This window comes from Apium graveolens, chromosome 7, assembly GCF_009905375.1.
Source record: "Apium graveolens cultivar Ventura chromosome 7, ASM990537v1, whole genome shotgun sequence".
Classification (NCBI taxonomy): Eukaryota; Viridiplantae; Streptophyta; class Magnoliopsida; order Apiales; family Apiaceae; genus Apium; species Apium graveolens.
The window spans coordinates 243,025,062-243,052,510 of NC_133653.1; the positions used below are offsets into that span (position 1 = coordinate 243,025,062).

The window sequence follows — 27,449 nt, forward strand, 5'->3', positions numbered from 1 at the left end:
GTACGAATATATGATGGCAAGTGACTTATAAGGTGCAAAGTGACTATAATATGGTAAGAAGTCACTTACATGATTGATTAGAGCCAAAATATGGCCCAAAATTAACTTGTAGGAAAGGGGTACCAAGAGGTGGTTAAAGGATATTTAATTGCATCTACATGATGTTAACATGTTAGTTGTATCAATATATGGTGCCAAGTGACTCTTATAGGGTGCAAAGTGACTCTAATATGGTGAAAACTGACTTACATGGTTGATTAGAGCCAAAATGTGGAACAAAATTAACTTATATTAAAGTGGCATTAATAGGTGGTAAAAGGATATCAAATTGGATGTATATGATGTTAACATGTTAATTATTGTATATATATGGTGGAAAGTGACACTTATAGGGTGCAAAGTGACTATATTATGGTGAAAAGTGACTTACATGGTTGATTAGAACCAAAATATGGAACAAAATTGACCTGTATGAAAGTAATACTAAGAGGTAGTAAAAGGATGTCAAATTGGATGTATACGATGTTAACATGTTAATTATACAAATAGATTGTGGAAAGTGACTCATATAGGGTGTAAAATATCTCTAATATGGTGAAAAGTGACTTATATGGTTAATTAGAACCAAAATGTGGACCAAAATTGACTTGTATGAATGTGGCACTAAGAGGTAGTAAACGGATTTCTAATTGCATGTACATGATTTTAACATGTTAATTGTACCAATATATGATGGCAAGTGACTTATAAGGTGCAAAGTGACTCTAATATGGTGAGAAGTCACTTACATGATTGATTAGAGCCAAAATGTGGCCCAAAATTGACTTGTAGGAAAGGGGTACCAAGAGGTGGTTAAAGGATGTCTAATTGCATGTACATGATGTTAACATGTTAATTGTATCAATATATGGTGGCAAGTGACTCTTATAGAGTGCAAAGTGACTCTAATATGGTGAAAAGTAACTTACATGGTTGATTAGAGCCAAAATATGGAACAAAATTAACTTATATGAATGTGGCATTAATAGGTGGTAAAAGGATGTCAAATTGGATGTATATGATGTTAACATGTTAAATGTTGTATGTATGGTGGAAAGTGACTCTTATAAGATGCAAAGTGTCTCTAATATGGTGAAGAGTGACTTACATGGTTGATTAGAACCAAAATGTGGAATAGAATTGACCTGTATGAAATTGGAATTAAGAGGTGGTAAAAGGATGTCAAATTGGATGTATAATTGAATAGAGCCAAAATGTGGTCCAAAATTGACTCGTATGAAAGGGTACCAAGAGGTGGTTTAAGGATGTAATTTTGCATGTTCATGATGTTAACTATTAATTGTATCAACATATGGGGGCAAGTGACTCTTATACGGTGCAAAATGACTCTAATTTGGTGAAAAGTGACTTACATGGTTGATTAGAGCCAAAATGTGGAACAAAATTAACTTATATGAAAGTGGCATTAATAGGTGGTAAAAGGATGTCAAATTGGATGTATATGATGTTAACATGTTAATTGTTGTATATATGGTGGAAAGTTACTCTTATAAGTTGCAAAGTGACTCTACTATTGTGAAAAGTGACTTACATGGTTGATTAGAACCAAAATGTCGAATAAAATTGACATGTATGAAAGCGGAATTAAGAGGTGGTAAAAGGAGGTCAAATTGGATGTATATGATGTTAACATGTTAATTGTACAAATATATGGTGTAAAGTGACTCATTTAGGGTGCAAAATGACTCTAATATGGTGAAAAGTGACTTACATGTTAATTAGAACCAAAATGTGGACCAAAATTGACTTGTATGAATGTGGCACTAAGAGGTGGTAAAAGGATTTCTAATTGCATGTACATGATGTTAGCATGTTAATTGTACCAATATATGATGGCAAGTGACTCTTATAAAATGCAAAGTGACTCTAATATGTTGAGAAGTCACTTACATGATTGATTAGAGCGAAAATGTGGCCCAAAATTGAATATTAGGAAAGGGTACCAAAAGGTCGTTAAAGGATGTCTAATTGCATGTACATGATGTTAACATGTTAATTGTATCAATATATGGTGGCAAGTGACTCTTAGAGGGTGCTAAGTTACTCTAATATGGTGAAAAGTGACTTATATGGTTGATTAGAGCCAAAATGTGGAACAAAATTAATTTTTATGAAAGTGGCATTAATAGGTGGTAAAAGAATGTCCAATTGGATGTATATGATGTTAACATGTTAATTATTGTATATATATGGTGGAAAGTGACTCTTATAGGGTGCGAAGTGACTCTATTATGGTGAAAAGTGACTTACATGGTTGATTAGAACCAAAATGTGGAACAAAATTGACCTATATGAAAGTGGAACTAAGAGGTGGTAAAAGGATATCAAATTGGATATATATGATGTTAACATGTTAATTATACAAATAGATTGTGGAAAGTGACTCATATAGGGTGCAAAATAACTCTAATATGGTGAAAAGTGACTTACATGGTTAATTAGAACCAAAATGTGGTCCAAAATTGACTTGTATGAATGTGGCACTAAGAGGTTGTAAACGGATTTCTAATTGCATGTACATGATGTTAACATGTTAATTGTACCAATATATGATGGCAAGTGACTTATAAGGTGCAAATTGACTCTAATATGGTGAGAAGTCAGTTACTTGATTGATTGGAGCCAAAATGTGGCCCAAAATTGACTTGTATGGAAGTGGCACTAAGAAGTGGTAAAAGGATGTCAAATAGGATGTATATGATGTTAACATTTAATTGTACAAATATAGGGTGCAAAGTGACTCTAACATAGTGAAAAGTGACTTACAAGGTTGATTAGAGCCAAAATGTGGAACATAATTGACTTGTATGAAAGTGGCACTAAGAGGTGGTAAAAGGATGTCAAATAGGATGTATACGATGTTAACATATTAATTTACAAATACATAGTGGAAAATGACTCTTATAGGGTCCAAAGTGACTCTAATATGGTGAAAAGTGACTTACATGGTTGATTAATGCCAAAATGTTGAACAAAATTGACTTGTATGAAACTGGCACTAAGAGGTGGTAAACGGATGTCAAATTGGATGTATATGATGTTAACATATTAATTGTACAAATATATGGTGTAAAGTGACTCTTATAGGGTGCAAAGCGACTCTAATATGGTGGGAAGTCACTTACATGATTGATTAGAGCCAAAATGTGGCCCAAAATTGACTTGTAGGAAAAGGGTACATAGAGGTGGTTAAAGGATGTCTAATTGCATGTACATGATGTTAACCTGTTAATTATATCAATATATGGTGGCAAGTGACTCTTATAGGGTGCAAAGTGACTCTAACATAGTGAAAAGTGACTTACAAGGTTGATTAGAGCCAAAATGTGGAACATAATTGACTTGTATGAAAGTGGCACTAAGAGGTGGTAAAAGGATGTCAAATAGGATGTATATGATGTTAACATATTAATTTACAAATATATAGTGGAAAATGACTCTTATAGGGTCCAAAGTGACTCTAATATGGTGAACAGTGACTTACATGGTTGATTAATGCCAAAATGTTGAACAAAATTGACTTGTATGAAACTGGCACTAAGAGGTGGTAAACGGATGTCAAATTGGATGTATATGATGTTAACATGTTAACTGTACAAATATATGGTGTAAAGTGACTCTTATAGGGTGCAAAGCGACTCTAATATGGTGGGAAGTCACTTACATGATTGATTAAAGCCAAAATGTGTCCCAAAATTGACTTGTAGGAAAAGGGTACATAGAGGTGGTTAAAGGATGTCTAATTGCATGTACATGATGTTAACATGTTAATTGTATCAATATATGGTGGCAAGTGACTCTTATAGGGTGCAAAGTGACTCTAATATGGTGAAAAGTGACTTACATGGTTGATTAGAGCCAAAATGTGGAACAAAATTAACTTATATGAATGTGGCATTAATAGGTGGTAAAAGGATGTCAAATTGGATGTATATGATGTTAACATGTTAAATGTTGTATGTATGGTGGAAAGTGACTCTTATAAGGTGCAAAGTGTCTCTAATATGGTGAAAAGTGACTTATATGGTTGATTAGAACCAAAATGTGGAACAAAATTGACCTGTATGAAAGTGGAATTAAGAGGTGGTAAAAGGATGTCAAATTGGATGTATAATTGAATAGAGCCAAAATATGGTCCAAAATTGACTCATACGAAAGGGGTGCCAAGAGATTGTTAAAGGATGTCATTTTGCATGTTCATGATGTTAACTATTAATTGTATCAATATATGGGGGCAAGTGACTGTTATAGGGTACAAAATGACTCTAATATGGTTGATTAGAGCCAAAATGTGGAACAAAATTGACTTGTATGAAACTGTCACTAAGAGGTGGTAAATGGATGTCAAATTGGATGTATATGTTGTTAACATGTTAACAGTACAAATATACGGTGTAAAGTAACTCTTCTAGCGTGCAAAGTGACACTAATATGGTGGGAAGTCACTTACATGATTGATTAGAGCCAATATCTGGCCCAAAATTGACTCATAGGAAAGGGATACCAAGAGGTGGTTAAAGAATGTCAAATTGGATGTATATGATGTTAACATGTTAATTGTACAGATATATGCTGGAAAATAACTACTATAGGAAGTAAAGTGACTCTAATATGGTGAAAAGTGACTTGCGTGGATATCAAATTGGATGTATATCATGTTAACATATTACTTGTACAAATATATGGGGGAAAATGACTCGTATAGGGTGCAAATGACTCTAATATGATGGGAAGTCACTTACATGATAGATGAGAGCTAAAATGTGGCCCAAATTTGACTCGTAGGAAAGGGGTACGAAGAGGTGGTTAAAGGATGTCATATTGCATGTTCATGATGTTAACTATTAGTTGTATCAATATATGGTGGCAAGTGACTCTTATACGGTGCAAAAGTGACTCTAATATGGTAAAAAGTGACTTGCATGGTTGATTAGAGCTAAAATGTGGAACAATTTTTTGACTTGTATGAAAGTGGCACTAAGAGGTGGTAAAAGGATGTCAAATTAGATGTATATTATGTTAACATGTTAATAATACAAATATATGGTGGAAAGTGACTTTTATAGGGTGCAAAGGGCTCTAATATGGTGAAAAGTGACTTACATGGTTGATTAGAGCCAAAATGTGGAACAAAATTGACTTGTATGAAAGTGGCACTAAGAGGTGGTAAAAGGATGTCAAATTTCATGTATATGATGTTAACATGTTAATTGTACAAATATAGGGTGCAAAGTGACTCTAACATAGTGAAAAGTGACTTACATGTTTGATTAGAGCCAAAATATGGAATATAATTGACTTGTATGAAAGTGACTCTAAGAGGTGGTAAAAGGATGTCAAATAGGATGTATATGATGTTAACATATTAATTGTACAAAAATATGGTGGAAAATGACTCTTATAAGGTGCAAAGTGACTCTAATATTATGGGAAGTCACTTGCATGATAGATGAGAGCTAAAATGTGGCCCAAATTTGACTCGTAGGAAAGGGGTACCAAGAGGTGGTTAAAGGATCTCATATTGCATGTTCATGATGTTAACTATTAATTGTATCCATATATGGTGGCAAGTGACTCTTATAGGGTTGAAAGTGACTCTAATATGGTGAAAAATGACTTGCATGGTTGATTAGAGCTAAAATGTGGAGCAATTTTTTGACTTGTATGAAAGTGGCACTTAGCGGTGGTAAAAGGATGTCAAATTCGATGTATATGATGTTAACATGTTAATAGTACAAATATATGGTGGAAAGTGACTCTAATAGGTCCAAAGGGACTCTAATATGGTGAAAGGTGACTTACATGGTTGATTAGAGCCAAAATGTGGAACAAAATTGACTTGTATGGAAGTGGCACTAAGAAGTGGTAAAAGGATGTCAAATAGGATGTATTTGATGTTAACATTTAATTGTACAAATATAGGGTGCAAAGTGACTCTAACATAAAGAAAAGTGACTTACAAGGTTGATTAGAGCCAAAATGTGGAACATAATTGACTTCTATGAAATTGGCACTAAGAGGTGGTAAAAGGATGACAAATAGGATGTATATGATGTTAACATATTAATTTACAAATATATAGTGGAAAATGACTCTTATAGGGTCCAAAGTGACTCTAATATGGTGAAAAGTGACTTACATGGTTGATTAGAGCCAAAATGTTGAACAAAATTGACTTGTATGAACCTGGCACTAAGAGGTGGTAAACGGATGTCAAATTGGATGTATATGATGTTAACATGTTAAATGTACAAATATATGGTGTATAGTGACTCTTATAGGGTGCAAAGCGACTCTAATATGGTGGGAAGTCACTTACATGATTGATTAGAGCCAAAATGTGGCCCAAAATTGACTTGTAGGAAAGGGGTACATAGAGGTGGTTAAAGGATGTCTAATTGCATATACATGATGTTAACATGTTAATTGTATCAATATATGGTGGCAAGTTACTCTTATAGGGTGCAAAGTGACTCTAATATTGTGAAAAGTGACTGACATGGTTGATTAGAGCCAAAATGTGGAACAAAATTAACTTTTATGAAAGTGGCATTAATAGGTGGTAAAAGGATGCAAATTGGATATATATGATGTTAACATGTTAATTGTTGTATATATGGTGGAAAGTGACTCTTATAAGGTGAAAAGTGACTCTAATATGGTGAAAAGTGACTTACATGGTTGATTAGAACCAAAATGTGGAATGAAATTGACCTGTATGAAAGTGGAATTAAGAGGTGGTAAAAGGATGCCAAATTGGATGTATATGATGTTAACATTTAATTGTTCAAATTTATAGTGGAAAATGTCTCTTATAGGATGCAAAGTGACTCTAATATGATGGGAAGTCACTTACATGATTGATTATAGCCCAAATATGGTCGAAAATTGACTCGTATGAAAGGGGTACCAAGAGGTGGTTAAAGGATGTCATTTTGCATGTTCATGATGTTAGCTATTAATTGTATCAACATATGGGTGCAAAATGACTCTAATATGGTAAAAAGTGACTTACATGGTTGATTAGAGCCAAAATGTGGAAAAAGATTGACTTGTATGAAACTGTCACTAAAAGGTGGTAAATGGATGTCAAATTGGATGTATATGATTTTAACATGTTAACTTGTTAGATATATTTGATAATGTCATGTGTAATATGATTTGTGTTTAGTTTTCAGATCTTACATAACAGGACAAATCAGTACTTAACTGGAAATCAGCACTTATACTGAAGACAGAACTTAAGATATCAGAACTTAAGGTTCAGAAGATATTTATCAGGAGATAATATCAGGACTTAAGATGACTTTCAGATAAGGCAGACGGCTGATTGAATGGAAAGAAGATCGGGACTAAGACAGAAAGAATTGTGCATGAAGAAGGAATTCTATGAAGAATAGAATATTGGAAGAAAAGATAACTAGTTGATATATTTTAGGAAGCAGAATTATATTCCATATCAATTAGAAGATTATATGGCAACTGTGTAGTATATAAACACATGCATAGAGTTTACGCTATAAGTATTATGATTATCGAAGTTATTATTCTTTGTAACTCTAGCAGCTCTCGTGATAATTTGTTCATCACTGAGAGAGGACAGTTCTGTATTGTAACAGAGTTTATTGTGTTGAATAAATCTGTTTACTGTTACTTGAGTTCTTATACTCGATTTGATTGTGCTAAACACTGTATTCGACCCCCTTCTACAGTGTGTGTGACCTAACAAGTGGTATTAGAGCCTTCTGTTAACACACAAATAGTTTAAGATCCAAAATCAATCATGTCTGAAGAAGAAACTCCAACCAAGCCCACCAAAACTGAAGAACCTCCAAAAACTGTAACTCATAGTCGATATGAGACTATAAGAGTTCCCATGTTGAAACCTTCTGAGTATTCCATATGGAAAGTGAAGATGGCTATGTTTCTGGAAGCTATAGATCCAGAATATCTCGACAGGATTTATGAAGGACCACATATGCCAATCAAACTCTCTGTGAAAGTTGCAGGACAACCAGCAAAGTCTGTAGCAAAGGAGAAAAGTGATTACACTGCTGAAGATATCTCATCGATTACAAAGGATGCAAAAGTAAGACACTTGCTGCATAGTGCCATTGATAATGTCATGTCAAACAGGGTAATTAACTGCAAGACTGCAAAAGAGATATGGGATGCTTTGGAAACAAGGTGTCAGGGAACTGATTCAATCAAGAAGAACATGAAAAAAATACTCACTCAAGAGTATGAGCACTTTGACTCAAAGTCTGATGAGTCATTAACTGATTTATATGACAGATTTGTCAAACTCTTGAATGATTTGTCACTAGTCGACAAAGAGTATGATATTGAAGATTCAAATCTTAAGTTCCTGTTAGCTCTTCCTGAAAGATAGGATTTGAAGGCCACAATAATAAGAAACAACTATAATCTTGATGAAACAACTCTTGATGAAATTTATGGGATGCTCAAGACTCATGTACTTCAGATGGAACAAAGAAGCAAGAGGAATGGAAGAAAGTCAAGAATAGTTGCCTTTGTGGCTGAGGAGGAAAGTCCCAAAGTAGCTGCCTCAAGAAAAGGCAAGGAAAAAGCTCTCATCACAAAGTCTGATACTGAGTCATCAAGTTCTGATAATGATGATGACTCAGAAACTGAAAGTATACCTGAGATTGACCCTGATGAGGAGATGATGAAGCTATGTGCTCTTATGGTGAAAGGAATCACAAAGATTGCATACAGGAAATTCAGAAGAGGAAAGAAGTTTTCCAGGAAAGGTGCAAGTTCTGAAAAGAAAGGTTTCAGAAAATCTGAAGGCAAAGGAGGAAAGTCTGACAGAGGAGATTACTCAAATGTTAAATGCTACAACTGTGGTGATAAATGCCATATATCTCCAGATTGCAGAAAAGGGAAAAGTGACAAAGGAAAGGCTCTTGTCACAAAGAAGAAAAGCTTGTCAGATGCTTCAGATTCTGAGAATAAGGAAAACTATGCCTTGATGGCAAATGCTGATAGCAGTTCTGATACTATTGACTTAAAGGTACCTCAAACTACTTATGCCTTTCATACTGATGATATTACTGAGTTAATAAGATATCTTAAAACCATGTTCATTAGTTATAAAGATCAAAATTTAACATGTGAAAGATTAACTTCTGAAAATCTTACTTATTAAAAGAGGAATGATTATTTAGAAAAAGAGTTAGTCATGTTCCATCAAACTCAGAAAGATAGAGATGATGCCTTTTATGTTAAGGATGAAGTGTTAAAAATTAATAAATCTCTAATAACTGAGTTAGAAAAGGAAAGAGAGATTATCAGGACTTGGACTAACTCTAGTAAAGCAACTCAGGATATTCTTAGTAATGGAAACTGGAAAGAGGGCTTAGGTTATGGAGATGGTAAGAACAGTAACGGAACTGTAGAAACTGAGCCTATAGTTGTTAAACAAAAACCAAAGGTAAATCCTGTTAAGTTTGTAACTGCAAAGTCTGATATTGTTAAATCAGGAGTTAAGGAGAAATTAACTTCTGACAAACCTAAACAGGATAAGCCAACTGAAGTTAACATAGGCTTAATGACTAAGAAGCAACTTAAACATAAGCTGAAAGATGTTAAGAATGTAAACAAGGTAAAGTCACCAAGGAAAAATAGGAATGGAAAGGAAGGTGTGAACAAAAGTAACAATTATAAGCCTGTTCCTAATGCTCCTAGAAAAACATGTCATAACTGTGGAAATTCTAACCATCAGGCTTCTTTTTGCAAGAAGAATAAGAATATAAACTCCTTACCTTCAAAATCAGGAGTTAAGAGTCAGTCTGTTAGATATAAGCCACAAAATCCTTGTTTTCATTGTGGTAGTTTATGGCATTCTATTTATACTTGTAAGGAATATCATAGTTTGTACTATGATTATTATCAAATAAAACCTTCTGTAAAGAAAGTTAGCATTATTCCTTCTAGTATAAGTTCTGATGCAAAGTATGATATAGCAAATTCTGATAAGGAAACTGTTAACATAAACTCTGATGCTGAATCCACTGCAAATGTTAACAAACTTAAAAAGGCCAAAGGATCCAAGCAAGTCTGGGTCCTTAAAACTAATCATTAGTGGGATTTGTGATTGCTGGGCAATAGGAAGAACATCTTAGTTCTGGACAGTGGATGTTCAGGAAATATGACTGGAAATAAAGCCCTGCTATCAGACTTTGTGGAGAAATTGGCCCAGGTGTTTCTTATGAAGATGGCAACATTGGAAAAACTCTGGGATATGGCAATATCAATCTTGGGAATGTCATCATTGAAAAAGTAGCTCTGGTCTCAGGACTTAAACACAATCTGCTGAGTGTCAGTCAAATCTGTGACAGAGGTTATCATGTGGATTTCTTTGAAGAACACTGTGAAGTTGTAAGCAAATCTAAAGGCAAAGTTGTTCTGAAAGGATACAGGCATGGTAACATTTATGAAGCCAAGCTTTCAACAAATATTGATGGTTCTGCAATCTGTCTGTTGAGTAGAGCATCAAATGAAGAAAGCTGGGATTGGCACAAGAAACTCTCTCATTTAAATTTTAACAATATAAATGAACTAGTCAAGAAAGATCTAGTGAGAGGACTACCAAAATCAGTATTTGCTCCTGATGGCCTTTGTGATTCATGTTAGAAGGCAAAAAAAAAGAAAATCTTCATTCAAGAGCAAGACCGAATCATCAATTATTGAGCCTTATCACCTACTACATGTTGATTTATTTGGTCCAGTTAATGTCATGTCTATTGCAAAGAAGAATTATGCTATGGTCATAGTGGATGAGTTCACCAGATACACATGGGTGTATTTCTTGCACACAAAAAGTGAAACTGAATCTATCTTGATTGATCATGTCAAGTAACTGGATAAATTGGTCAAAGATTCTGTGAAAATCATAAGAAGTGATAATGTCACTCAGTTTAAGAATTTGATCATTGAAGAGTTCTGCAAAGACCATGGAATAAAGCAGGAATTTTCTGCTCCTGGAACTCCACAACAAAATGGAGTTGTTGAAAGAAAGAATAGAACTCTTATTGAAGCTGCACGAACTATGCTTGATGAAGCAAAGTTGCCAACCTACTTTTGGGCTGAAGCTGTGCAGACTGCTTGTTTTACTCAGAATGCAACACTCATTAACAAGCATGGAAAAACACCATATGAGATGGTGAAGAAAAAGAAGCCAAATCTGAAGTATTTTCATGTATTTGGATGCAAGTGTTTTGTTCTTAAGACTCATCCCGAACAGCTATCCAAATTTGATCTAAAAGCTGATGAAGGAATTATTATTGGATATCCACTTTCTACAAAAGCCTTCAGAGTCTACAATTTAAGAACAAGGGTTTTCATGGAATCTATCAATGTCTTTTTTGATGATAAGAAGATTAGTGGACTTGAAGATTTCAATGATTATGATCAGCTGAGATTCGAGAATGAAGTTTTAAATTATGATTCTGTAAATCCTGCTACTGCAAACTCTGATGGATTAAACTCTGATGTTATTGAAACTCTGGTGACTACGCCTAAGGAAAATGCACCTGTGCTGGGGGAGCATACTGAAGATCCAACCACATCTCAAGAAGCATCAGAACCTACAACAGGCTTTTCATGTTCTGATGAGCCAAGTTCTGATAATTTTGGAAACTCATGTTCTGATATTTCTGGAAACTCAAATAATGAAGGATCCAACTCAGAGAGCATAATTTCAGGGGGAGCATCAGAAAATATTGATGGAGACATCATGGATCATAGGGGAGCATCCAGTTCTAGAGAAAACTTTCCATCTGCAAGGAAGTGGACTAAAGCACATACACCTGACTTAATTTTTGGAAATCCTGATGCAGGTGTCAGAACTAGAACAGCTACATCAAATGAATGTCTTTATCATTCTTTTTTTTCTCAAACTGAACCAAAGAAAGTGGAAGAAGCTCTTCGAGATGCTGATTGGGTGCGAGCAATGCAAGAAGAGTTAAATGAATTTGAAAGAAATAAAGTCTGGACCCTAGTGCCAAGACCAAGGAACAGATCAGTTGTTGGTATAAAATGGGTGTTCAGAAACAAAACTAACAGTGATGGCATAATTATAAGGAACAAAGCAAGGCTGGCTGCAAAAGGATACTTTCAACCAAAGGGAATTGATTATGATGAAACATTTGCACCAGTTGCTAGATTGGAAGCCATAAGAATATTTTTGTCTTATGCTGCTCACAAGAAGTTTAAAGTATTTCAAATAGATGTGAAAAGTGCTTTTCTTAATGGAGAATTGGGAGAGGAAGTATATGTTGAACAACCTCTAGGCTTTGTAGATCCCAAATTTCCCAATCATGTCTACAGGCTTGATAAAGCACTTTATGGCCTTAAGCAAGCTCCAAGAGCATGGTATGAGACATTAGCTCAGTTTCTTTTGAAAAGTGGATTTAATAGAGGAACTATTGACAAAATACTGTTCTACCTCAACCATGGAAAGGACTTACTTTTGGTGCAAATATATGTTGATGATATCATTTTTGGTTCTACAAATGACAGACTTTGTAAGAAGTTTGCCAAACTAATGCAGTCAAGATATCAAATGTGTATGATGGGAGAACTTAACTATTTTCTGGGCCTTTAAGTCAAGCAGAATAAAGAAGGAACTTTTATTTGTCAATCTAAGTACACCAGAAATTTGTTGAAGAAATTTAGAATGCAGGATTGTTCAAGTGCATCCACTCCTATGGCCATTGCTATTAAGTTGGATAAGGATACTGGTAAATCAGTAGATATTACTGATTACAGAGATATGATTGGCTCTCTACTCTATCTAACTGCAAGTAGACCTGATATCATGTATGCTACCTGTATTTGTGCAAGATTTCAAGCAGATCCAAGAGAACCTCACTTAACAGCTGTGAAAAGAATTTTCAAGTACCATAAGGGTACAACTGATCTGGGATTGTGGTATCCTAGAGAATCAGACTTTAAGCTAATAGGTTACTCAGATGCAGATTTTTTAGGATGCAAAATTGACAGGAAAAGCACAAGTGGAAGCTGCCAATTTCTTGGAGGCAGATTGGTTTCTTGGATTAGCAAGAAACAGAAGTCAATTTCCACATCAACTGCAGAAGCAGAATACATTGCTACAGTAAGCTGTTGTGCACAGCTTCTTTGGATGAAGAATCAGTTACTGGATTATGGGTTAGAATTTTCTAAAATCCCTATTTACTGTGATAATCAAAGTGCTATTGCTATGACATGTAATCCAGTTCAGCACTCAATGACAAAGCACATCAGCATTAGGTACCACTTCATAAGGGAACATGTGGATGAAGGTACATTGGAATTGCATTTTGTTTCCACAGATTAACAACTAGCAGATATCTTCACAAAACCATTATCTGAAGCTACTTTTACAAGATTGGTAAATGAACTTGATTATGATGAAACATTTGCACCAGTTGCTAGATTGGAAGCCATAAGGATATTTTTGGCTTATGCTGCTCACAAAAAGTTTACTGTCTTTCAAATGGAGAATTGGAGGAGGAAGTATATGTTGAACAACCTCCAGGCTTTGTAGATCCCAAATATCCTAATCATGTCTACAGGCTTAATAAAGCACTTTATGGCCTTAAGCAAGCTCCAAGAGCATGGTATGAGACATTAGCTCAATTTCTTCTGGAAAGTGGATTTAACAGAGGAACTATAGACAAAACACTGTTCTACCTCAACCATGGAAAGGACTTACTTCTGGTCCAGATATATGTTGATGATATCATCTTTGGTTCTACAAATGACAGACTTTGCAAGAAGTTTGCCAAACTGATGCAGTCAAGATATCAAATGAGTATGATGGGGGAACTTAGCTATTTTCTGGGCCTTCAAGTCAAGCAGAATGAAGAAGGCACTTTTATTTGTCAAACCAAGTACACCAGAAATTTGCTGAAGAAATTTGGAATGCAAGATTGTTCAAGTGCATCCACTCTCATGGCCACTGCACCAAAACTGGATAAAGATACTGGTAAATCAGTAGATATTACTGATTATAGAGGTATGATTGGCTCTCAACTCTATTTAACTGCTTGTAGACCTTATATCATGTATGTTACCTGTCTTTGTGCAAAATTCCAAGCAGATCCAAGAGAACCTCACTTAACAGCTGTGAAAAGAATTTTCAAGTATCTTAAAGGAATAGCTGATCTGGGATTGTGGTATCCCAGAGAATCAGATTTTAAACTAATAGGTTACTCAGATGCAGATTTTGCAAGTTGCAAAATTGACAGGAAAAGCACAAGTGGAAGCTGCCAATTTCTTAGAGGAAGATTGGTTTCTTGGTTTAGCAAGAAACAAAAGTCAATTTCCACATCAACTACAGAAGCAGAGTACATTGGTGCAGGAAGCTATTGTGCACAGATTCTTTGGATGAAGAATCAATTACTGGATTATGGGTTAACATATTTTAAAATACCTATTTACTGTGATAATCAAAGTGCTATTGCTATGACAGGTAATCCAGTTCAACACTCAATGACAAAGCACATCAGCATTAGGTACCACTTGTTAGGAATATGTGTATTAGTTTGATGATAAGTTATACAAAACACTTAAGTAGAAATCTAGTGTTTGTAGCCTCAACGGATAAGACCATCTTGGCTATCCGTTGAAGGAGTAGCTTTACTTAGCAATAAGTTTAGTATTGTAGCACATTTCATTCTCTGGATTCAAGTTGTAATTGTTAGATGTTGTAGGAAATTATCAGTCATGTTGACTACTAGTGGATATGCAAATAGGAGGGCTAATTGAAAATATTTCATGCCTTGTAATTTTGTATAAGTGAAGAAGTATCAACTGATATTGAAGACCTTCAACAGATAAGAAACAAAGCTTCAACGGATGTCTCTAAAGCTTCAACGGATAATATCCATCAACGGATAAGTGCTTCAACTGATAAAGACTTCAACTGCTAATGCATCAACGGATAAAGCTTCAACGGATAAAGCCTCAACGGATAAGGCATTAACGGATGAAAGCTTCAACGGATGCTTAGTTCATTAGCAGTTGATAGTGACAATTCATAAGCTGACAGAGGCACATGGGTTGACAGAGACAAACTGGAATATGGAAGCCTCTAGGAGGAATCAAGAAAATGCAGCATTTCCATTCTGGTGCAAACAAGGAAGTATTCAAAGATTAACAGCAAAGCCTAAATTACATGGGATAGAGAAATGAAGAAGAAACATGTGAAGAGCCTTTTTAATTGTATTTTACAGTTTTGTCTTCACTTGTAAACTTGGTGATATATAAACCAAGTAGCAGCTAGTAATTAGATGTGAATTTTTCCAGAGCTGTTTAGAAAAATACAGAGAGAAAATCATCTAGTTTGTACTAGGAAGCAGCTATGATTTAATTCTTGGAATCACAGATTTTCTGAAATAACACATCTCTGGTGGAACAACAAATCCACCAGAAAAGTTTTTAAGTTCTCTGTGTTCTTTACATTTGTGTTTGAATATATATCTGGCTGCATTAGCTTCAAGCAATTCACACACACTTGCTCTCAAAACACTTAGCCTTAGAAACTGCTCAAAACTTGAAAAAGTTTTGAGATTTACATTCAACCCCCCTTCTGTAAATCTTATTGTTAGTCCACTGGGAATAACAATTGGTATCAGAGCTAGCTCTTAACATACAAAGAGTTTAAAGATCTATTCTGCTAACATCATGAGTAAGAAGGATATTGGTGTAAAGATTCCAATCTTGGAAAGAGATAACTATCATCACTGGAAAGTGAAGATGCATTTACATCTTCTCTCTCAAGATGAAAGCTACATCAACTGCATTGAAAATGGTCCTCACATCCCTCACAAGGTGGCCACAGCTGCTACTGCAATAGTTGTTGTTGGACAGTCGATTCCCAAGCCAAAAGCAGAATGGACTGTTGAAGATATTGAAGAGGTTCACAAGGACAAGAAAGCCATGAACATTCTGTTTAATGGCCTAGATCAAGATATGTTTGACAATGTCATTAATAGCCAAACTGCTAAGGAAATTTGGGATACTGTGCAGCTTATCTGTGAAGGCACTGAGCAAGTTAGAGAAAATAAAATGCAGCTTCTCATTCAACAGTATGAATATTTTCATTTTGAAGAAGGAGTATCATTGAATGATACCTTCAACAGATTTCAGAAACTATTGAATGGATTGAAGCTGTATGGCAGAGTGTACCAAGTTAAGACTCCAATTTAAAATTTCTAAGGTCTCTACCAAAGGAATGGAAGCCTATGACTGTTTCTCTAAGAAATTCTCAAGATTATAAGGACTTCACACTTGAAAGATTATATGGAATTTTGAAGACATATGAACTGGAGATGGAGCAAGATGAGCTGTTGGAAAAGGGGAAGAGAAAAAGAGGATCAGTTGCACTTGTAGCTGACAGTGAGAAGGTTGAAACCAGGAATGAGGAGAAGACAATGCCAAGTCTCAAAATTGGCACAAGCAAATCAGAATCAAGTAAGGGTAAAGAGCAAGTAGCTGAGGATGAAAACAATTCCAATCAGGATGACTCTGATGATGTTGATGAACATCTGGCTTTTCTGTCTAGGAGGTTTGCAAAGATGAAGTTCAGGAAAAATACAAAATTCACTAAGCCAAACAAAAACATGGTGGACAAATCCAAGTTCAAATGTTATAACTGTGGCATTAGTGGACACTTTGCAAGTGAGTGTAGGAAGCCAACCTCTGATAAGAAGAAATTTAAGCAAGTTGATTATAAAAAGAAGTATTTTGATTTGCTCAAACAAAAGGAAAGAGCTTTTTTCACTCAAGATGATTGGGCAGCAGATGGAGTCAATGAAGATGATGATATGGAATATGTCAACCTAGCCCTGATGGCTAATTCTGATGAAAATGAAACTAGTTCATCAAGCAACCAGGTAATTACTACTGATCTCTCTCAGCTTTCTAAAAATGAATGCAATGAAGCCATAAATGATATGTCCAATGAATTATATCATTTGCGAGTTTCCCTTAAATCACTAGCCAAGGAAAACACTAGGATCAAAGAGAATAATGTGTTTTTAAGTGATAGGAATGATGTGTTAGAGGATCAGGTAATTGAGCTTGAAAAGATTAAACTTAAATGCTTGACTGTTGAGAGTGAACTAGTAGAAGCTGTTAAGAAAGTAGAAATTCTTTCTAAACAGTTAGAAAGTGAGCAAGAGGTAATCAAGGCCTGGAAAACATCTAGGGATGTTAGTGTTCAGATTGCCAAGGTTCAGGGAATTGAATCATTCTGTGAGGATGCCTGGAAGAAAAACAAAAAGGAGTTAGAATTAATTGATGGATTGTCAATGGATGTGGAATCAACGGATGATGAAAGTTATCCGTTGAAGGAAGAAAAAGAGCATCCGTTGAAGGCTCATCAATTAAAACAGGCAAGTAATTTTAAAAATAAAAATCTCAATAAGAAGGATGATTCAACTTTCAAGAACTTTGTCAAAGAATGAGCTAGCACATCCAAAGATGCCAGTAAGGTGAATATAGGACACATGACTTTAGATCAGCTGAAAAATAGGCTTAAGTTGGTTGAGGATAAGAAGGAAACTAAAAGAAAATCTAAAAGAAATGGGAAGGTAGGGATTAATAAATATAACAATTACACACCTGATAGGTATGCTCCTAGAAAAAGCTGTGTGCATAGTAAAAGTGTTAATCACCTATCTGATAATTGCAAATCTGTTAAAAATGCTCCCATGCCTTCAAATCACTCCATGCCTAACATGTCTATGTCACCTCTGCATGCTATGCCTGTTATGTCTCATCAGAATCCCCATGCACATTTTGCAAACATGCCATATATTAATAATCCTTATTTTAATGCATTTAGTATGCCTCAAATGCCATACAATATGCCTATGTGGAATAACATGTTTGCACCATCTATGCCTTATCAAATTCAATCAAATGTGCTAAATGATTCTGTGACTAACCCTACACTTCAACCAACCACATCTGAGATCAAGGTTGACCCAAAGTTACCTAAGTCAAAAGATGTAGGAGGAATGAAGTCTAGGAAAAAGACTAACAAGGCTGGACCCAAGGAAACTTGGGTACCAAAATCAACTTAATTGATTTTGTTGTGTGCAGGGAAAAAGAAGGAATCTATGGTACTTGGACAGTGGTTGTTCAAGACACATGACAGGAGATTTCACCCTGCTCACAGAGTTTAAGGAGAGAGCTGGCCCTAGCATAACCTTTGGAGATGACATCAAAGGATTCACTATGGGATATGGCTTGATTTCAAAAGAAAATGTCATCATTGATGAAGTTGCATTGGTTGATGGTCTCAAACACAACTTATTGAGCATCAGTCAACTATGTGACAGAGGGAATACTGTTTCCTTCAATTCTGAAGCCTGTATTGTCACAAGTAAGAAGGATAATAAAGTGGTTCTAACTGGAGTTAGAAAAGGGAATGTGTACTTAGCTGACTTCAACTCTACAGATGCAGAATCTATTACTTGTCTTCTCAGCAAATCAAGCTCAGTTGAAAGTTGGTTATGGCACAAGAAGCTGTCCCATTTGAATTTCAAGACAATGAATGATCTAGTCAAAAAGGACTTAGTTAAAGGAATGCCTCTAGTACAATTCACAAGGGATGGACTGTGTGATGCTTGTCAGAAAGGAAAGCAAAAGAAAGTATCATTCAGTAAGAAGCTTGAATCTGCAATTGATGAACCATTACAACTGCTACACATGGATCTCTTTAGACCAGTCAATATATTGTCAATTTCAAGGAAAAGATATTGCCTAGTGATTGTAGATGATTTCTCAAAGTTTTCATGGGTTTATTTTCTTGGATCAAAGGATGAAGCTAGTGAAATCATATCAAGCAAGTCAACAATCATCCTGATTTCAAAGTAAGGAATATTAGGAGTGACAATGGAACTGAGTTCAAGAATTCAACCATGAAGTTGTTCTGTGAAGAAAATGGGATCATGTATGAGTTCTCAGCTCCAAGGACCCCACAACAAAATGGTGTGGTGGAAAGGAAGAACATATCACTAATTGAAGCTGCAAGGACAATGATAGGGATAAATAAATTATGATTGTATAATTAACACTGCATTAATTGTACAAACTGTGGGCTGCTAGGCCCAATAATAAGATGTATAATATTCAGACCAGAAAGGTTAAGCCTGATGGACCAGATCAGGCCTGGTGGAATAAAAAAGGCCCAAAAGCCCTGATTATTAATTAATTTCATAATTAATTAATAAGGGAAAAATCAGCTATTGAGAAGAGTCCCGATAAGGATATAAATCCTTATAGATTAGCCTCAAGGGGACCTAAAAGGATAAGGAATCAGCTTCCTACTTCCTAGGACTCCTAAGTCTATCCTAATTCAGAGGCTTGTCCACCAAGTCTCCTATACCAAGTCCAATTCAAGGACCACCAACATCTATATAAGGGGCCTCACCCCACAAATCAGAACTACGTTTTTTGACTTGATCCTTGGCAATCAGCAAGGTACGTAGGCATCTTGTTAAGGCAGATTGAGTCACGAAACACAAGAGCAGTCAAATCGAGCCTCAAAGCTCACGTTCCTTAGTATTAAATACAGCAATTATATATATTAGTTTTTAATCCATAACATTTGGCGCCGTCTGTGGGAATAACAACAACAACCATGGCGAGAACACGGAGAACAATTGGAGCTCTAGAGGAAGGAACACCATTAGAGACAACCCAGGTGATTTCATCAACCGTGGAGGTTCCTCCCCATTCAACTTATGCATCTACTCAGGGGGAAGCCCAGACAGGGGTAACTCATCCTCAGCCACAAGGGGCAACTCCCCCGACTATTCAAGGTACGAATCCTCAAGTTCAACAAATACATATACCTGTGAATTCTCGACCCGTCGGGTATGAATATTCAACTATTGTTACTACTAACCCCCCTTATGGGATGCCCCTTCACCCTGAGGTTGGAGGAAGCGGATATGCTGGGCGAAGCGAAGCACGAGGGCGGTCGCCCCCCTATATACGAGGTTTGGATCCTATCCCTGAGGATCGGGAATTTTCTGGTCCATACACTGAGAGAGACTCCGAATCTTCGGATGATGAAGTGGCCCCGAGAAGGAGGCGTCCTGGAAAAGAGCCAATGGCCGATGGAAGGCAACGCCCCCAAAGCACCCCAGGGGCGAATCCCCAAGAAGTGCAGGAAAAGATCAGGGCTCATGAGGCTAAAATCCAAAGGCTGAGGCGTGATTTGGAGGCTCACCAAGCCACCAGACCCCACATACCTCCTAGGGGGAGAAATCCTCCTCCTATCATAGACCTGGATGGTCCGGTAAGAAGAAGGGCTGCTGTCCCAAGAACTGATCCAAGCAATCTCCTTCCACTTGGAGATCCTGACGATCCAACTCCACCCTTCACAGAAGAGATAATGAATGCCCATATCTCAAGGAAATTCAAGATGCCCACTATCAAAGCCTATGATGGCACGGGAGACCCCGCTAATCATGTTAGGACATTCTCTAATGCACTGCTGCTGCAACCCGTGAATGATGCTATAAAATGTCGGGCCTTCCCTCAAACCCTGTCGGGTATGGCTCAAAGATGGTACAGTCGCCTACCCCCAAATTCTATTGGATCATTCAGAGAATTAAGTCAGGCTTTTATTAAGCAATTCATCAGTGGAAGAGTCCATGAGAAAAGTTCAGCATCTCTTATGAGTCTTGTGCAGGGAGCTAAGGAATCCTTAAGAGATTACCTGAATCGTTTTACAAAAGAGGCTTTAAAAGTCCCAGACCTTGATGATAAGGTAGCCATGATAGCACTGCAACAAGGAACTAGGGATGAGTTTTTCAAGATGTCTTTGGCCAAACGACCCCCTGAGAGCATGTTGCAGCTCCAAGAGAGGGCAGGGAAGTATATCAAGGTTGAAGAAAGTATGAGGAAGACCGTAGTAAGTAATGAGCCCACTGGAGGCAAGAAACGAAAAACTGATTTGGAGTATATCGCTAAGGGCAAATATCCTAGAACCGAACAAAATCCTGATTCAACCCCCAAGAAGGGAGGACCTGGGCAAAAGTTCACTGAATACGCTAAGCTGAATGCTCCCAGAAGTCAGATTTTGATGGAGATTGAGAAAGACAGAGATATTCGCTGGCCTAAGCCCTTGAAGGCTGATCCCGCCAAGCTAGATAAGGGCAAGTATTGCAGGTTTCACAAAGATGTTGGCCATGACACCGATGAGTGTAGGCAATTGAAAGATGAAATTGAGTTTTTGATTCGAAAAGGAAGATTGAACAAGTATACTGGAGATGGAGGGGACAGAAATAATAATGGAAGGAAGAACTTTGAAGATCGTAGGAGGGACCAAGACGATCAGGGGCAGAATCCCCAACCTAGAGGACCAGTTATAAACACCATTTATGGAGGGCCGAGACCTCGAGGGCCTGTGATAAACACGATCTTTGGAGGTCCAACTGCTGCTGGATTGTCCAAAAATTCCAGAAAGGCATATACTAGAGAGGTTATGCATATTGTTGGAGAAGCCCAGAAGAGGGCCAGGACAGAAGTAACATTGGCTTTTGATGATTCCGACCTAGAGGGTGTGAAGTTTCCCCATGACGACCCGCTGGTCATAACGCCGATAATAGGAAATAGCCCGGTTAAGAGGGTCCTTGTGGATAATGGTGCTTCTGTGGATATCTTGCTCCACGACACCTTTCTAAGGATGGGGTATAACGACTCCCAGTTGACACCAACCGACATGCCGATATATGGATTTGCTGGAGTAGAATGTCCTGTGGAAGGGATAATTAAATTGCCAACCACCATAGGTACGGAGCCAAGGCAAGCAACGCAGATGCTGGATTTCGTGGTGGTAAAGGCTAGTTCAACTTATAATGCTATCATGGGGAGAACAGGGATACATGCCTTCAAGGCAGTCCCCTCTTCCTACCATTCAGTCATGAAGTTTCCCACCCGAAACGGGATTGGAGAAGAGAGAGGAGATCAAAAAATGGCTAGAAGCTGTTATGTGGCCTCTTTGAGGGCAGATGGAGTCGGGGGGCAGGTTCTTCCTATTGAAGATATGGATGTTCGAGAAAATGATGAGAATAGAGGAAGGCCAGCAGAAGAATTGGTTTCGGTTCCTTTAGATCCCAAGAATCCTGAGAGGATGACTTTCATTGGAGCCACATTAGAGGAGCCCCTTAGAGGGAAATTAGTGAAATTTTTGCAAGAAAATAGTGATGTGTTTGCATGGTCAGCAGCTGATATGCCAGGCATAGACCCGGAGTTAATTACTCACAAGCTAAACGTGGATCCAAGCCGGAAGACAGTGAAACAAAAGAAAAGAAATTTTGCCCCGGAAAGACAAGAGGCTATAAGGCAGGAAGTGGAAAAGCTCTTAGAGGCTGGTTTCATTGAGGAGATTCAATTTTCGGAGTGGTTAGCAAACCCTGTAATGGTGAAGAAGGCTAATGAAAAGTGGAGGATGTGTATAGACTTCACCGATCTGAATGATGCATGCCCCAAAGACTGTTTTCCGCTGCCTAGAATTGATACCTTGATTGATGCCACCGCTGGACATGAGATGCTGAGTTTCATGGATGGGTTTAGCGGATACAACCAGATCAAAATGCATAAGGATGACATTCCAAAGGTATCATTTATCACTGACTTTGGTGTTTATTGTTATCTTGTTATGGCGTTTGGTCTCAAGAATGCAGGAGCCACCTATCAAAGGTTGGTGAATAGAATTTTTAAGGATCTTATTGGTAAGACTATGGAAGTCTATGTTGATGACATGTTAGTCAAGAGTCTAGTAAAGACTGATCATATAGCCCATTTAAGGGAAGCTTTTGAGGTCCTAAGGTACCACAAGATGATGTTGAATCCTACGAAGTGTGCTTTCGGAGTAGGATCTGGAAAATTCTTGGGACTGATGGTCTCAAAGAGGGGAATTGAGGCTAACCCGGATAAGATAAAGGCAATCCTGGACATGGAACCACCAAAAACTGTTAAGGATGTTCAGAAGCTTATAGGAAGGGTTGCTGCGTTAGGACGATTCATCTCCAAGTCAGGAGACAAGTGCTTGTCATTTTTCAAGTCACTAAAGAACATCAAAGACTTCGTATGGAGTGAGGAAAATCAGAAGGCATTTGAAGAGTTAAAGAAGTATATGGGCCAGGCCCCGTTGTTGGCCAAGCCAGTTCTGAATGAAGTTTTATTCTTGTACTTGGCTGTTTCAGAGAGCGCCTTGAGCGCGGTGTTGGTTAAGGAGGAACTGAAAGTCCAGAAACCCGTGTACTATGTCAGCAAAATTTTGCATGGTGCTGAGTTGAATTATTCAGCCATTGAGAAATTCGCTTTAGCCTTGGTAATGGCTTCAAGAAAGCTGCGTCCTTATTTTCAAGCTCACCAAATTGAAGTGCTAACAAATCATCCACTGAGAAATATCATTCACAGTCCCAAGGCAAGTGGGAGACTGATTAAGTGGGCAATAGAGTTGGGAGAGTTCGATCTCAAGTATAAGCCACGTATGGCCATAAAAGCCCAGGCACTAGCTGACTTCGTGGTGGAATGTACCATACCCAACCAAGAAGTCGGGGGGCAGGAAGATACCATACCTCAAGACAAGAGAGTCGACAATGGGGACAGGGAGAAGAATGACAAGGAAAAAGAATATTGGGTTCTCTATTTTGATGGAACATCAAAAACAAATTCCAGTGGAGCAGGGTTGGTTTTGCAAAGCCCTGATGGGTTCTTAATTGAGTATGCTATGAAGTTAGATTTTCCAACCACAAACAATGAGGCAGAGTATGAAGCCCTGATAGCTGGCCTTGGTCTAGCTGGGACACTTAGAGTCAAAAACTTAAAGGTCCGTGGAGACTCGAAGCTGATCATATCCAAGGTAAAGGGAGAATTTGAGGCAAGGGATGATACGATGGCTAAGTATGTCCGCCTAGTAAGGGCTGTGATGACCCAATTTAATGAATGCCATGTTGAACACATTCCAAGGGAAGAAAATGTTAAGGCGGATGCGCTATCAAAGTTCGCTTCGTCTGAGATTGAAGAAAGTTCAGGAAGTGTGTACTTCCGTGTTTTGAAGACACGGAGCATAGATGTTAAGCTAGTGGCTCCCATAGGCTTGGGGACGTCATGGATTGATCCCATCAAGGCTCACATTCAGACCGGTTGGTTGCCAAGTGATGCAACTGAAGCACGGAAGTTAACTGTTCGGGCACTAAGATACTCTTTGATAGATGGGATTCTTTACAAAAGATCTTTCGTGGTTCCCTACTTGAGGTGTCTCAGGCCCGATGAGGCACGCTTGGCTCTTGAAGAAGTGCATGAAGGTATTTGTGGACAACACTTGGGGGGCAGGGCCTTGGCTCATAAGATAACTCGTTTAGGCTTCTATTGGCCAGAAATGATGGCTGATGCCAAAGAATATGTAAAGAAGTGTGACCGCTGTCAGAAGCATGCACCAATTGTTAGACAACCCCCTGAGATGCTGACCTCTATCAACTCGCCTATTCCCTTTGCCATGTGGGGGATGGATATTCTAGGGCCTTTTCCTATGGCCACGGCACAAAGGAAATTTCTGATTGTAGCCATTGATTATTTCACCAAGTGGATCGAAGCCAAACCCTTGGCCAAAATCACTACTAAGCAGGTTGCACAATTCCTGTGGGAAAACATTATGTGCCGATATGGAATTCCCCGTATCCTTGTCACTGACAATGGAACACAATTCAACAATGAGGAATTCAAGAAGTATTGTGAAGAAAATGAAATCGAGTTACGATTCACCTCTGTGGCTCACCCGCAAGCCAATGGACAAGCAGAGGTAGCAAATCGGATAATCCTGGATGGACTAAAGAAGAGGATCGAGAAGTCAAAAAATAATTGGGTAGATGAGATACTTCCAATATTATGGGCCTACAGGACTACTTGTAGAGTCACGACAGATGCAACTCCTTTCATGTTGGCATATGGGGCGGAAGCAGTAGTTCCCGTGGAGATATCACATTCCTCTCCAAGGATTCAGGCTTTCGATGAGAAAGAAAATGAGGAAGGGCAGAGATTAGCCCTGGATTTAATTGATGAAGTGCGAGATAAAGCACATGCAAAGATAGTAGAATATCAGAAAAAAGCTTCATTCTACTACAACCTAAGGGTTAAAGAAAGGTTTTTTATACAAGGCGATCTAATCTTGAGGAAGATAAAAGCATCTGGTGTAGGACAAAAAGGGAAGCTTGCCCCGAATTGGGAAGGGCCGTACAGAGTCAAGAGTGTTCAAGGTAGAGGAACCTACAAGCTAGAGACTATGGATGGTTTTGAAGTCCCGAGAACTTGGCATGCACAAAACCTGAAGGTTTACTATGTGTAGGGAAGCCGGATACGATTCTCACTCGTCGGGATGGCGAGTAGGTTGAAAAGCACCTTGAAGCTTTGCTTGCTTAGGATTTATATGTTTTAGTTTTATTACGAAGTTTATTAAGACTTGTGTAAGGGACGAATCCCAGACAATTTTATGAAATTCATAAGTTCTTCAAAGTATGTTTGTGGCCTAACAAATAAAAATCAAATGCATGGATGCAAGCATAAAAGGTGATAAATGAAATAGATCTGATAGATGTTACAAAAGTTTGATAAATAAAGTCTCGAAAATAAAAAAAAACAAGCCACGCAGGGCTGAAAAAGCTCTAAGGAGCTGAAGTACCCTCGGCATCCATATCATCGTCCTCTCCACTCTCGCTGGATGTCTCTGTCGTCTCGGAGGAGGAGGAAGAGCTGTCGTCCTCAGCAGGTCTGGAAGAAGACTCGGGAGGAGGAAGGAGTGGATCCTGAGGAACATGGTCCGAGACAACTACTCGGGTACGAAACCACTGTAGCAAAGCCTCGTCATCAGGGCAGATGTAGTCCGCCGGGTTAATATCAGGACAAGCCTCGTTCACGGTCCCAAGGGCCGTGTCCCAACCAGTCCTAAAAAACTCGGGAAAGACTGAATCATCCCTAATCCTCATGGATTGGGCAAACTCCTCCGAGTCCAGATAGTTGTCTATAGCTTTATCCTTCTCCGCCCGAAGTACCACCAGCTCGGCGTTAGACTCTCCGAGTTCTTCCTCCTTGCGCTTGAGCTTCTTCTCCAGGGTAGCATACTTCTTCTGTTGCCTCCTGAGGGCATTATCGGCCTTATCAGAAGCCCGCTTCCATGATTCGGCTTGCCTCACAGCGCCTTGAAAATAGGCGTTAGACTGAAACAAAGCAATTAACAAAGTATAAGGCAAGAAAATGCTACAAGAACGAAAAATAAGTTCAAAAAAGAGAAGGCATACCGAAGCCAGAGACTGAGCTCCCATGAGCTTGATCCTCTCAAGATCAGGGGTGGCCACCACATCAGTAAAATCCTTGGGGGTCACGCTATGGTAAGACCAATCCCAAGCATGTTTCGTGGAACCAACTACGGTGTCCCCTCGGCGGAATCCCCAGAGAGGCTGAAAGGCACCTGTTGCAGCAGCAGTAGGGGCAGCAGCAGTGATAGGAGTACCATGGCCTCCAGCTCCTTCAGTTGAGGCCTCCCCTATAGGCTCTTTGTGCTTCTTCAAAAAGATAGGCTCCGTGGCCTTTCCCCGGGTGTCTAGGCCTGCGAGCCGAGCTTTCTTCATCCTAGCTGTTTCCTCAACCAAAGGAACATTGTCCTCGTTAATCTCCTTAGCAGCTGAAACAAAGCAAAGGACAAAATAAGTGAAGTTAATAATGCATGAAATGAAGTAAAATTGAGAAGGGAAGAAAAATACCCTGTTGAGAAACAGAGGATAGTCCCACATGAATCAGGGAAAACTCCTCTAAGAGAGTCCAACTGGTGGTCGTGCCATCATCCTGAGTAAGCCCATTATAAATAATAGTTTCTTCAGGAGTTAAGTGAATGGATTTGAGGCTACCATCACTGACCTTCCCAAAGGAAGATCGAAAAAGTGTGCCCCAGTCACCATTCTCCCAACGTAACCCGACGAAACTATTCCTCCAATTTTGATTATTATCAGGAATAGAGGCACTGTTAAAGATATGTTTGCTTTTGGGCCTTTGCTTGACATAGACCCAGCCGCAGATACTGGAAGAACTATTGTAACACTGAAAGACTTTCCTAAAAACAGCTACAGAAAGAGGAAAGCCCTCCCTAAGACAGCAGACCATAAAACATAGAATGTTCCTCCAGGCGTTTGGAGGAAGCTGACACGGGTTGATTTGTAAATCAGCCAAAAGATGAGGAATAAAGGGGTGAAAAGGAAACCTAAGCCCAGCATTAAGGGCATATGTGTAAATGAAAAGAGTATCGGGTCTCCAGTGGCAAGTACGATCACCACCAGAGACTG

At 38.2% G+C, this 27,449-nt stretch overlaps 1 protein-coding gene across 1 annotated transcript in view; it reads right to left on the reverse strand.

Moving 5' to 3' along the window:
• Positions 1-26,741, reverse strand: part of LOC141674593 (uncharacterized) — a 115,228-nt gene extending 88,487 nt beyond the window's left edge. Inside the window, exons 1-2 of the mRNA XM_074481303.1 lie at positions 26,412-26,741; positions 25,947-26,330 (exon numbers count right to left, since the gene is read on the reverse strand). Of these exons, the coding sequence (XP_074337404.1) occupies positions 25,947-26,330; positions 26,412-26,741 (714 nt within the window). The remainder of the gene's footprint in view (positions 1-25,946; positions 26,331-26,411) is intronic.
• Between the last annotated feature and the right edge of the window lie 708 nt (positions 26,742-27,449).